Source organism: Hypomesus transpacificus, chromosome 26 (genome assembly GCF_021917145.1).
Source record: "Hypomesus transpacificus isolate Combined female chromosome 26, fHypTra1, whole genome shotgun sequence".
Taxonomy (NCBI): domain Eukaryota; kingdom Metazoa; phylum Chordata; class Actinopteri; order Osmeriformes; family Osmeridae; genus Hypomesus; species Hypomesus transpacificus.
In genome coordinates, this window is record NC_061085.1 from 8784102 (window position 1) to 8796841 (window position 12740).

Below are 12740 nucleotides of genomic sequence, written 5' to 3' on the forward strand. Positions count from 1 at the left end.
TTCCTGTTGTCCCCCAGTGCCTTGCGGCCCAGCGAATGTGCAAACCAGAGTGAACTGTCTTTCCGGAACCTTCGCGGTGAGCTGGAACGCGTCCAAACGCGCGGAAGCCTACTCCGCCGTCATCGCCGACGGCAACGGCCAGCGCAAGTACTGCAACACCACCCAGACCAACTGCACGGTCAACACCCTGACATGTGGGAAGGAATACACGGTGACGGTTATGTCCGTAAACGGCACCTGCGTCAGCATGCCCAGCAAGCCCGTCTCAGTCAGGGAGGGTAGGTGGAAAACCTCTTTGTTTTAGCGCAGCCGAATCCAAACAATACCACATATACCATATATATATACAGACAAAACTCCAAAGTTTAAGACCACGATGGACTGACTTTACTTCCTGGTTCCCTGGTTTAACCGGCGTGCGCTCTCCTCTCCCGTCCAGTGCCGTGCGTGCCCACTAACGTGACGGCCAAGCGCACCTGCGGCGCCAGCTCAGTGGCGGTGTCGTGGGCGGGCGCCCTTGGGGCCGCAAACTTCACCGCGGTGGCGCTTGGCGGGAGCGGTCACAGGGCCGAGTGCTCCTCCAACCTCACGTCCTGCGTCATGGCCGACCTGCGGTGCGGCGAGGTGTACAACGTCAGCGTGATGGCCGTGGACGCCACCTGCTCCAGTCTGATGAGCAGAGCGGTCGCCCTGGCGACAGGTGATTGGCACGCGTTTTCGTAAAACTTCAAATGTTGGATTTACATTTACATTTAGTCATTTAGCAGACGCTCTTATCCAGAGTGACTTACAGTAAGTACAGGGACATCCCCTCCGAGGCAAGTAGGGTGAAGTGCCTTGCACAAGGACAAGTCATTTGGCATGGCTGGGAATCGAACCAGCGACCTTCTGATTACTAGCTCGATTCCCTAACCGCTTAGCCACCCGACTCCCCAATTAAACATTGATTAAGAGCAAATGCTTTTGACAAATAAATATATCCCCTTGAATATGAATGGATTGAGACCATTTGATCGAGCTATTGACAGATATTAGGAGTGGACTACTTTCATGGTGTTAGAGCCCATGGCTAACTGTGTTGCTAACCCAAACCTCCCATATGGCCCTGCAGTCCCTTGCCCTCCCACACATGTCACTGCCTGGGTGGACTGTCCCACGAACACGGCCTCCCTCACCTGGGACGCCAGCCCCAACGCTGCGACCTACACTGCCAAGGCGGTGGGCACGGACGGCCACAGCGTTTCCTGTGCCAGTGCCACCCCTGGCTGCCAGCTTGCCGGCCTACACTGTGGCCAGGCCTACGTCTTCACCGCCGCCGCTTCTGACGGCAGCTGTGCCAGCCCCGACAGCATGCCGATCACTCAGCAGTCTGGTGAGGCCAGCTTCCGTCCTCTTCTTCCTGTCACCTTTCACTCTCTTCCTGTCACCTTTCACTCTCTTCCTGTCACCTTTCACTCTCTTCCTGTCACCTTTCACTCTCTTCCTGTCACCTTTCACCCTCTTCCTTGTCACCCTTCACACTCTTCTCAGGGAAATGGGTGAAAGGAGACAGGAAGAGAGTGAAAGGTGACAAGGAAGAGGGTGAAAGGTGACAGGAAGAGAGTGAAAGGTGACAGGAAGAGGGTGAAAGATGACAGGAAGAGGGTGAAAGGTGACAGGAAGAGAGTGAAAGGTGACAGGAAGAGTGTGAAGGGTGACAAGGAAGAGAGTGAAAGGTGACTGGAAGAGAGTGAAAGGTGACAGACCTTTCACTCTCTTCCAGTCACCTTTCACTCTCTTCCAGTCACCTTTCACCCTCTTCCTTGTCACCCTTCACACTCTTCCTGTCACCTTTCACTCTCTTCCTGTCACCTTTCACCCTCTTCCTGTCATCTTTCACCCTCTTCCTGTCACCTTTCACTCTCTTCCTGTCACCTTTCACCCTCTTCCTTGTCACCTTTCACTCTCTTCCTGTCTCCTTTCACCCATTTCCCTCTGCAAATGTACCACGTCGTGGTCTTTACTGTGTGCTTGTGTCTCCTGTGTCCGTTCAGCACCCTGCGCCCCACACAGTGTGACGAACAGCCTCAACTGTAGCAGCAACATCCTGAGGGTCAGCTGGGGACCGGACTCCGTTCCCCTGAACTACAGCGCCACCGCGCTGTCTGGGAATGGTACTGCACTGTCCTGCACCACCACGAACACCAGCTGTGAGGTGAAGGGGCTCCAGTGTGGGCAGCAGTACAGCGTCACGGTAAAAGCAAGCAACAGCAACTGTACCGGACCAAGCAGCGCACTGCAAACAGTCCAGACAGGTGTGTTCTCAAAGTTCCCCAATCTTAGCAAAGTCTAGAAGAAAACAAAACGCAAAAATATTTTGGGGGACTGCGTCACCTTGCTTGTAGCTAAACACGACCCTTCTCCCTCACCCCCAGGGCCCTGTATGCCCACTAACCTGCAGGGGCACGTGGACTGTTCCTCCAACACTCTGCTGGCGTCCTGGGGCTCTGCCCCCGGGGCTCTGACCTACACGTCCATGCTGACCAGCTCAGACGGCCTCTCCACCCCCTGCTCTTCCTCCAACCCCTCCTGCTCCTTCCCCGGCCTGAAGTGTTCTCAGAAGTACAGCCTTCGCGTGTTCGCCGGCAACAGCCAGTGTAACAGCTCCACCAGCGCTAGCCTCAACGTGACGGCCGGTGAGCTAAAGGAGGAGAGCTCTCTCTCTCTGTTGGGATACCCTTAAATATAGGAATTATATTTATGGAATAAAGACCCCCACAGTTTTCATTGAAATGTCTCACACCAACCAACTGACGCCCCTGTGTAGTACTATAATAAAAAAAACACAGTCCGAGCTCACCATCTAACGATCTGACCTTCGACCCCCTCCAGCACCCTGCGACCCCAAGAACGTTACAGCCCGTCTGCAGTGCGTCTCTGGCGCGGTGTCCGTGTCCTGGGCGGAGAGTGCCGGGGCCAAGGCCTACACGGCGGTTGCTCAGCTCAACGGGAGCAACGTCGATTCCTGTACCTCTGTCTCGACTTCCTGTGACCTCAGCCAGCTAAGATGTGGGAATAAATACACAGTAATAGTGCTGGCTGGAGATGGGACCTGCAACAGCTCCACTCTGGCCTCAACCACTGTACAAACAGGTAAACAGACACAGTAACTATATTAGGTTACACTATATATGACTACAATTACTGTATGTTACACAGGAAACTGCCTAGAAGGAGGGAAAATATTTGTACAAAATGTATTTTACAGCACATAGGCTGATTATCAAAACCAATGATTAAACCGTACATTGCACACTTAACCTTTTCACCTTCCGGTACTTCCCTTATCTGTGACCCCAGCCCCCTGCCCTCCCGTCATCCAGAACCGCACCCTGGACTGTTCCACCAACCGTGCGTCTGTGTCCTGGGCTCTGAGTAAGGACGCCGTGGGGGTCCTCATCAACGTCACCTCCGCCTCGGGCCACTCTGCATCCTGCCAGTCCAACAGCACTTCCTGCGTGCTCACAACCCTGCTGTGCGGACAGAACTACACCGCGCAGGGCTTTTCTCTGGGAAGCCAGTGCAACAGCAAACCCAGTGATGCGTTCCAGATTGTCACAGGTACCCTATGCCAGACACATTTTGAAATATGCATGGATGTCATTGAATTTTTTTTTACCTAAACTGTAAACTTCTTGTCTTCCCCAAGCCCCCTGTACCCCAGCTAATGTCAAGGCCCAGTACACGTGTGGCTCCAGTAAAGCTGTGTTGAGCTGGGACGAAACCCTGGGAAGGGACAGTTTCTACGTGCTGGTGACGTCTGGGAACCAGTCGGACTCCTGCAGGACAGCGGGGACACAGTGCTCCCTGAGCGCCCTCAGGTGTGGTCAGCTGTACAACGCCACAGTGTACGCCGTCTCTGGACTCTGCAACAGCAGCCAGCCAGGGACCACCCAGATACAGACAGGTGGGGGTGACACACACACACACACCTGTACTACACACACACACACACACACACACACATACATACAGACACACACAGACACATGACCCAGTCATTTGGAAACTTAGAAATGCCTTTCTAAGAACTCCTGCTGTTATGTAATCACGTCAACCCCTTCCCTCCACCCTCCCCTCCACCGCCCCCTCAGCCCCCTGCGCCCCCCAGAACGTCAGCGCGTCTCTGGTGTGTGCCAACAACACGGCGGGCGTTACCTGGCTCTCCAGCCCTGGCGCCGTGGGGTACAACGTGCTCGCCGTCGGCAGGGACGGAGACAACAAGACCTGCGCAACGAACGGCACCAGCTGCAACCTCAGCGGCATGCTGTGCGACAAGACCTACAACGTCACCGTCACGCCCTTCTCCAGGGCCTGCGAAGGCTTCCAGAGCGCTGCGTTCATCTTTACCACAGGTGAGCCGGACTCGGATCTAGGAACAAGACAGAAGAAGTGACGAGTTTCAAATGTTTCCTGGTCGTAAACGCACTTTCTTTTCTCGACTTTTTCTTCCCACCATCTCGACAAATTGTTCCTCCCAGGTCCCTGCCCTCGTCCTGCAGTGCAGGTGTCTCTGAAATGCACAGGTAACGTGGGCTCTGTGTCCTGGACCCCCGGCCCGGTGGGTGAGCTCTACGTTGCCACGGCGACGGGAAACCAAGGCCACGCCTACAACTGCTCCACGGACGGGACCGGCTGTTCCTTCGGTGGCCTGAACTGTGGAGAGACCTACAGCGTCTCCGTGGTGACCGTGAAGCTGGGCTGCAGGAGCGAGCCCAGCGCGCCGGTCGCTCTCGGGGCAGGTGAGAGAGAGAGGAGACCCTCTTCAAAATCGAACTGAACACAAACTCAGCACTTCCCCTTCCTTCAACTCTCATCCCTGTTTTCTTCTTTTCCCCTCCCTCCCTCCCTCTCTCCCTCCCTCTCCCTCCCTCCCTCCCTCCCTTCCTCCCTCATTCCCATTCTCCTTCTCCCTCTCTCAGCAATCTGTCCTCCCACCAACCTGGCTGGAGTGACAGCCTGCAGCACCAACAACCTGAACATCACCTGGACCCAGAGCCCCGCCTCCTCAGCCGTCACCTACTTCCTGTACTCCCAGAAACAAGGAGGAGTCAATGCGACCTCCACCACCACGGCTGGGACATCCCAGCTCTTCTCTGGGCTGCACTGTGGCGAGCACTTCACCTTCAGAGTGTCTGTCCAGGACTCCAGGTGTACCAGTGGGCTCAGTCCAGCCATAGAGATAGACACAGGTACTGCATACAAGGCCTCGTCAGCAACAGCCTGATAAAAAAAAAAAAACAAAAAAAAAACAACCTGCTTCAATTCCTGTTCATTTGCAATCGATCGAAGTTGCCAAAACCTTTATCTCGATCCCGCCAACAGCTCCCTGCGCACCCACCAACCTCACGGCGCAGTCTAAATGCGGCACCACCAAGACTGCCCTCACCTGGAACCCGAGCGCCGGCGCGGTGGCTTACGTCGCCACGGTGACGGGCCCTAACGGGCGCTTGGCTTTCTGCGTGTCGAACACCTCCTCCTGCTCCGTGGAGCTGGACTGTGGGCTCACCTACTCGGCTGCTGTGGCGGCGTCCACCTCCACCTGCAACAGCACCGTGGCCCCCAGCGTCCAGTTTGACTCTGGTAAAACAAACAGAAAGATAGCTTAGCATCACGAGTGTCTGCCCAGTAACGTGACCTCTCTCTCCCCCTCCTCCCCCCACCACAGCCCGGTGGCTGCCCAGTAACGTGACCTCTCTCTCCCCCTCCTTCCCCCACCACAGCCCGCTGTCTGCCCAGTAACGTGACGGCCCAGCTGCCCAGCTGCACGGCCAACTCCTTTGCTCTCAAGTGGCAGGCCAGCCCTGGCAACCCTTCCAGCTACACCGGCCTGGCCATCGGCAGCGACGGCTCCCGCTCCACCTGCAACACCAGCCTCACGGCCTGCACCATCCAAAACCTGCGCTGTGGCACCACCTACAGCCTCGCCGTGACAACCTCCTCCTCCTCCGCCAGCTGTGGCACCATCGACGACACGGACTACAAGGTCCAATCAGGTACGAGCGCCGCCCGCACCGTTTCAGAAGCCACGCCCCGTGGAAAGTTGGCCGGTGAAAGTTCGATCGTTAGAGTGTCTGACCGCTTCCCCCCCCGGTCCCCCTCCCTAGCCCCCTGTAAGCCAACGAGCCCAGCCGTGAGCCTTGAGTGCAGCAGCAACGCAGCGCTGGTGACGTGGCAGAACGCCGGGCCAGACCAGCTCCACGTGGTCTCGGCCATGGACCGCCTGGGCCGTAGCAAGACCTGCAACAGCACCGGCTCCAACTGCACCTTCACACAGCTGGGCTGTGGGGAAGCGTTCACCCTCAGCGTAGTGGGGAAGACCCAGACCTGTACGAGCGAACCCAGCACCACCATGAACCTGCTCACAGGTGAGGCTGAACGTGTACAAGCTGATACCGGCACAGGAAGGCTATACCTATACCGCAATGCTAAAACAGTGTCTATTTACCTATCATAGCTTGTAGCTAGCTTGGGTAGCTAAATGCGTCATAATTTAAGACCCGCCCACTTCTTTGTTCCACCTCCAGCCCCCTGCGTCCCCACTCTGGTCACAGCCGACGTGGACTGCGAGAACGGCATCACCATGGTGACCTGGGACCAGGCCCGCGGCGCGCTCCGCTACACGGTGCTGGCGGTGGCTAACGGCGGCGGCCACAACGACACGTGCACCAACACAGACACTATCTGCACCTTCTTCAACCTGCGGTGTGGCCAGGTGTACACCATCACGGTGCTGGCCCACCACGACAGCTGTGGGAGTCTGGCGAGTCAACCAATCAAGGCGAGCACAGGTAACCACCAGGGGTGGGGGGAAAAAAAGATTCACATTTGAATCGCGATTCAGTCTTCAAGCGATTCAGAAATGAATTTTTTAATGAATTTTGTAATTGTCATATTATTTTTTTAATGTTATTTTTTTATTTAAATATAATTGTTTTGGGTGATAAAAAATCTTTAAAAATCGTTCGTGACCCCAAGAATCGATTCGAATCGTGAGGTACCAAAAGATTCCCACCCCTACTAAACACTCAGGGACCGAAACCTAACCGGACACAACCCGCGGTCATCCCTACACTCGGTGCGTCATAGAACAATGCAACGGTTCTACTGGAGGTGACCTCCATATTGTTTTTGTTGTGGTCCATCCAGGGCCCTGCCCCCACTCTGGCCTCCAGGCCTCCTTTGACTGCAGCACCAACACGGCCGTCCTCTCCTGGACCCCCGGCCAAGGCATCCTGTCTTACAACGGCACGGCCAAGGAGTTGAGCATCCCCCACCTGAGGACCTGCGCCACCACCGGATCCTCCTGCAACATCAGCGGCCTGCTGTGCGGGGAGAATTACAGGCTTAGCGTCAGAGGGGAGGGGCTTAAGTGTGTGAGCCCCGCCCTCGAGTGGCTCTCTATAAACACAGGTAATTCGCCGTGACAAAACGACGCCCCTTTGTGACGTTTGCTTGAAAAACAAACGAGCCGTACAGATAAAAGTTTGATTTTGACGATGAACAACAACAACATTAAAAATCTTACAATTTTAACATCTAGCCTACATCCCAAATTGTAAAAATTATTTTCTTTGACATCAGGTACTGGCTAACCTTCCTTTCATCTCCTTTCCCTCTCCCCAGCGCCTTGCCCCCCTACCCAGCTCAAGGTCCTGTCCTCGTGTGACTCCAACACCATCTCAGTCTCCTGGGTGGCATCCCAGGGCTCGCTCTCATACATGGCGGTTGCCGAGTGCATCCAGGGCCAAAAACTGACCTGCAACACCACCAGCGCGACATGTAACATCACAGGACTGCTGTGTGGACAAGAGTACAAGGTCTACGTCGTCGGTTTGGACGACGGCTGCACCGGGGCCAAGAGTAACATCTATGTCCTCCACACAGGTAGGTGCCACAGTCTGACCTCTCGCACTACACACATCACCCCCCCCCAGGCCATCGCCATCTCCCTTCCCGTTCGAAACACGCGTGGAGACGGCAGCGTCACATTTACATTTAGTCATTTGGCAGACGCTCTTGTCCAGAGCGACTCACAGTAAGCACAGGGACATTCCCTCCCGCGGCAAGCAGGGTGAAGTGCCTTGCCCCAAGGACACAACGTCATTTGGCACGGCCGGGGAATCGAACCGGCAACCTTTCGATTAACAGCCCGATTCCCTAACCGCTCAGCCATCTAACAGCCTCCCCCCTTCTCTCCGCTCCCCCCAGCCCCCTGTGTGCCGGCGAACGTGCAGAGCCAGATGAACTGTCGGGCCGCGGTGCTCAACGTCACCTGGCAGCAGAGCGGCCAGACGCAGCTCTTCCACACCAGCGTGCAGAGCAGCGCCGGGAGGCGGAGCAGCTGCGCTCGGGCCACACTCAGCTGCGTGGTCCCAGACGTGCAGTGCGGTCTCAACTACACCGTGGCGGTGCTGGCCTCCTACGAGTCCTGCAACAGCTCCCAGAGTGCCTTGCAGCAAGTCCTGGCAGGTAGGGGTCTCCCTACTCCAGTCATAGAAACGCTCTCTGGCCCAGTGAATTTCATACATAGCAGGATTTTAAATCTTCTTCTCTTCTTCTCCTTTTCTTCTCTTCTTCTCTTCTTCTTCTTCTTCTCGTCTCTTCTCTCCTTCTCTCCTATTCTTCTCTTCTTCTTCTTCTCGTCTCTTCTCTCCTTCTCTCCTTTTCTTCTCTTCTTCTCCTTCTTCTCCTTCTTCTTCTCTTCTCTTCTTCTCCTTCTTCTTCTCTTATCTTCACTTCTCTTCTTCTTCTCTTCTTCCTTTCAGCTCCGTGTCCTCCGGACTCGGTGAAGGTCGTGGTCAACTGCTCCACCAGCGTCGCCGCGGTGACGTGGAACAACAGCGTCGCGGGGGTTCTGTACACGGCCACGGCCGTCTCCCGTGACGGTCATCAGCTCTTCGCCTGCAGCGCCACGCAAACCGGCTGTAACCTTAGAAACCTGACGTGCGGGACCGAGTACAACGTCACCGTCACCCCGTCAAGAGGGGGCTGTGTGGGGGCAGACAGCCCGGTCCACCGCATCAGAACAGGTCAGAACCAATAACGATCATAGATTAAATAAATCTGTCATCACATTTTACATTTAATCATTTAGCAGACACTCTTATCCAGAGCGACTTACAGTAAGTACAGGGACATTCCCTCCCGAGGCAAGTGCCTTGCCCAAGGACACCTATTCAGGCCAGGAATCGAACCGGCAACCTTCTAATTACTAGCCTGATTCCCTAACCGCTCAGCCTCCTGACTCCACCACATCAATCAGTTTTTAGTCTAATAATAAGTATACTGATAAAGTTGTGTAAACAAACACAGCTATAATGGTTGTTTGTTTGTTTGTTGCCTCCAGCTCCCTGCATCCCCCGCGTCACCCAGGTGGAAGCGGACTGTCTCTCCGACTCGGCCTGGGTGATCTGGGAGCACGCCGCCGGGGCGGGGCTCTACGTCGCCATGGCGACCGACCGGCTTGGGACGACCTACGCGTGCAACACCACCGACAGCTCGTGCGCGGTGCCAGAGCTGCCGTGCGGGCAGAACTTCACCTTCAGCGTCACGGCCACCGACCATCAGTGTTCCAGCGCGCCGAGTAACGCCGTGGTGTCTGAAACCGGTGAGGAGCTGGAAAGACACGCGAGCACTCGTTGCGGCTTTCACCTTCATACTTCATAACAAACAAAATAAGTGACTTTTTTTGTCATCTGTTGTGATGGATATAAATATGAACATGGGGTACGCTTGTCTCTCGGCCAGCGCCCTGCCCTCCTCAGGACGTGGAAGCAGACATGAGCTGTGAGAACGGCTCGGTGGCGATATCGTGGGCGGCCAGCACGGGCGCCGTGGCCTATACCGCCACGCTGGAGCGCACCGATGGAGAGACCACCTGCTGCTCCGCCCGTGGGACGCACTGTGACATCACAGGCCTCCCGTGTGGAGAGATGTACGTGCTGATCGTGACCGCCGAGGGGCGCACCTGCAACAGCTCCGAGAGCATCGGCAACATCGTCCGAACCGGTAAACACCCGATAAACACAAACAATGCAACTCGCGATTGGGGGGGGGGGGGGGGACAACCATTTTTAAAAGCCAACCGACACCCCCCCCCATGTTCTGTTGAACATATATATTAACCATGTCGTTCCCCACAGCGCCATGCACCCCCCAGAAGCTAGAGGGCAGTGTGAGCTGCAGAGACAACGTGGCCAGCATGAACTGGACCAGCAGCCGCGGGGGCCAGCTGTACACCGTGAGCGCCGTGGGGACTGACGGACATGCGGACAAGTGCTCGTCCTTTGAAAACACGTGTGACCTCACCGGCCTGCGCTGTGGGCAACACTACACCGCCGCCGTAGTGGCCAACGACAGCACGTGCAACAGCCCTCCGAGCAACAAGGTGGACCTCAGAACAGGTGGGTACACACACACACGCACACAGGTACACACACACGCACACAGGTACACACACGCACACAGGTACACACACACGCACACAGGTACACACACACACACACAGGTACACACACACACAGGTACACACACACACAGGTACACACACACACACACACAGGTACACACACGCACACAGGTACACACACAGGTACACACACGCACACAGGTACACACACACACAGGTACACACACACACAGGTACACACACACACACAGGTACACACACGCACACAGGTACACACACACACAGGTACACACACACACAGGTACACACACACACACACAGGTACACACACAGGTACACACACACACACACACAGGTACACACACACACACACGATAGACGACATGTTTCCATACACACATCAACAGCCTGCTTTCCACACGGGTGACGCAAACGAACTAAAATCACATCACAAACTCCCCTCAGTTCCCTGCATGCCGGACACCGTGTCCGCCACGGTCAGTTGCCAGGACAACTCCCTCAAGGTGTCTTGGTCGGAGAGCCGGGGAGCCGACTCCTTCACGGCGAGCGTGGAGGACGGCGGCGGCAGCGGCACCACCTGCCAGGCCATGTCCGCAGGCTTCTGCAACGTCAGTGGGCTGAGCTGCGGACAGCTCTACCACGTCAGCGTGGTCGCTTCCGACGGATACTGCAACAGCCCGCCCACCGAGTCTGTGGTCGCACCCTCAGGTGAGCTACCTCAGATGTTAAGACGTCGGTCGGAGAGCTCCAGCGGAGTGATCACGGGAGGGAGTGCTGAGGTGCAGGGCCCGGTGTGGCAAGCAGCCGACGAAACCTTCCTTTCAGACACCGCCGTTGAACTTATTCTCGCCTATTTTGTTTCCCGTCTTCTCCTTCATCCCCTCAGTCCCCTGTCAACCGACTCAGATCCGAGCTGTGATGGACTGTGAGAGCCGTGTAGGCATGTTGACCTGGCATATGAGCTCCGGAGCTGTGTCCTATAGAGCCACGGCCATTACTAGGTTTGGCCAATCGGTGACCTGCGACACCAACAACACCCACTGTTATCTCGACGATCTCTCCTGTGGGGAGGAATACTCTGTGTCTGTCGAGGCCCGGGGGGAGAACTGCAGCAGCGTGGGTCACATGACAGGAACACTCATCACTGGTGAGCGCCTCACGTCAAAGAACGTGTCCGACCCATCAGATAGATCAGAATCAGAATCAGAATTTATTCGCCATGAAAGTTTGCACAGACAAGGAATTTACTTTGGCAGGAAGGTGCATACAATAAACATGTTGGAACCTAAAATTTAAATATGTGGACTATCTATACTAAGGGTACATAGGGTACATAAACTAGCAGTACTCGCTCCCGTCATCCGACAAATATCGTTTTTTGAATCCCTTTTCTCCTGACTTCTGTCCTGCTCAGAACCCTGCGTCCCTCTTAACCCCTCCTACACGTACGGCCTGAACATCGCCCAGTTGAGCTGGGACGGTAGCAAGGGGGCCACCTCGTACAGCGCCGATGCGGTGACCGACCAAGGCATGTCGTACTCCTGCCAGACCAGAGACACCTACTGCGCCCTGCAGGACATGGCCTGCGGCCAGGTGTACAACGTCTCCATCACCGCTAGCAACCAGGTCTGCCAGGGCGGGGCTACTTCTGCTTCAGTCAGTCTGACCACAGGTGAGAACACCCGCCAACACCACACCCGCCCACACCACACACACACACACACACACACACACACACACAGGACGATATTTCTCCTTCAAACGCTCCGCCTCAACAACCCCTGTAATTACACACTTACACACACACACAATACAGTTTCCAGCAGGTTCTTTCTGTCAACCTTGCCTTCACCCCCCCCCCCCCCCCCCCCTCCCACCCCCCCCCCCCCCCCCCCACCCCTCCCCCGTGCGTGTTTTCCCTCAGAACCCTGCCCGCCCAAAAACGTCAAGGCGCGCCTGCACTGCGGGACGGACATGGCCACGATGTCATGGGAGGAGAGCAGGGGCGCCGTGGGATACGTGGCGAAAATGGAAGGACGCCGAGACGGCTCCCTACTGTACTGCATCACGACCGGAACCTTCTGCAACGTGACGGGCCTCCGCTGCGGCTCCAGTCACTTGGTCACGGTCTTCGCGCTGGGAGAGAGCCTCAACAGCACCAACTCTGCCACAATCCTACTGGACTCAGGTCAGTCTCGGGGCCCCGCCCACTCCAGGAAGTCACTCTCAGCTTTTGAACTCGACAGATCTAGAGAGGAAGACGGGAGAG

At 56.0% G+C, this 12740-nt stretch overlaps 1 protein-coding gene across 1 annotated transcript in view; it reads left to right on the top strand.

The window, feature by feature from the left end:
- The window catches only part of LOC124487622, a 28467-nt gene that overhangs the window by 4417 nt on the left and 11310 nt on the right, over positions 1-12740 (top strand). The window contains exons 9-34 of the mRNA XM_047050050.1: positions 18-278; positions 440-700; positions 1112-1372; positions 2034-2255; positions 2415-2675; positions 2872-3132; positions 3340-3600; positions 3689-3946; positions 4134-4394; positions 4521-4781; positions 4962-5231; positions 5365-5622; positions 5763-6035; positions 6147-6407; positions 6567-6830; positions 7189-7452; positions 7666-7926; positions 8251-8511; positions 8808-9071; positions 9389-9649; positions 9790-10050; positions 10185-10445; positions 10916-11179; positions 11358-11618; positions 11886-12143; positions 12396-12659. Coding sequence (XP_046906006.1) covers positions 18-278; positions 440-700; positions 1112-1372; positions 2034-2255; positions 2415-2675; positions 2872-3132; positions 3340-3600; positions 3689-3946; positions 4134-4394; positions 4521-4781; positions 4962-5231; positions 5365-5622; positions 5763-6035; positions 6147-6407; positions 6567-6830; positions 7189-7452; positions 7666-7926; positions 8251-8511; positions 8808-9071; positions 9389-9649; positions 9790-10050; positions 10185-10445; positions 10916-11179; positions 11358-11618; positions 11886-12143; positions 12396-12659 — 6774 coding nt within the window. The remainder of the gene's footprint in view (positions 1-17; positions 279-439; positions 701-1111; positions 1373-2033; positions 2256-2414; positions 2676-2871; positions 3133-3339; positions 3601-3688; positions 3947-4133; positions 4395-4520; positions 4782-4961; positions 5232-5364; positions 5623-5762; positions 6036-6146; positions 6408-6566; positions 6831-7188; positions 7453-7665; positions 7927-8250; positions 8512-8807; positions 9072-9388; positions 9650-9789; positions 10051-10184; positions 10446-10915; positions 11180-11357; positions 11619-11885; positions 12144-12395; positions 12660-12740) is intronic.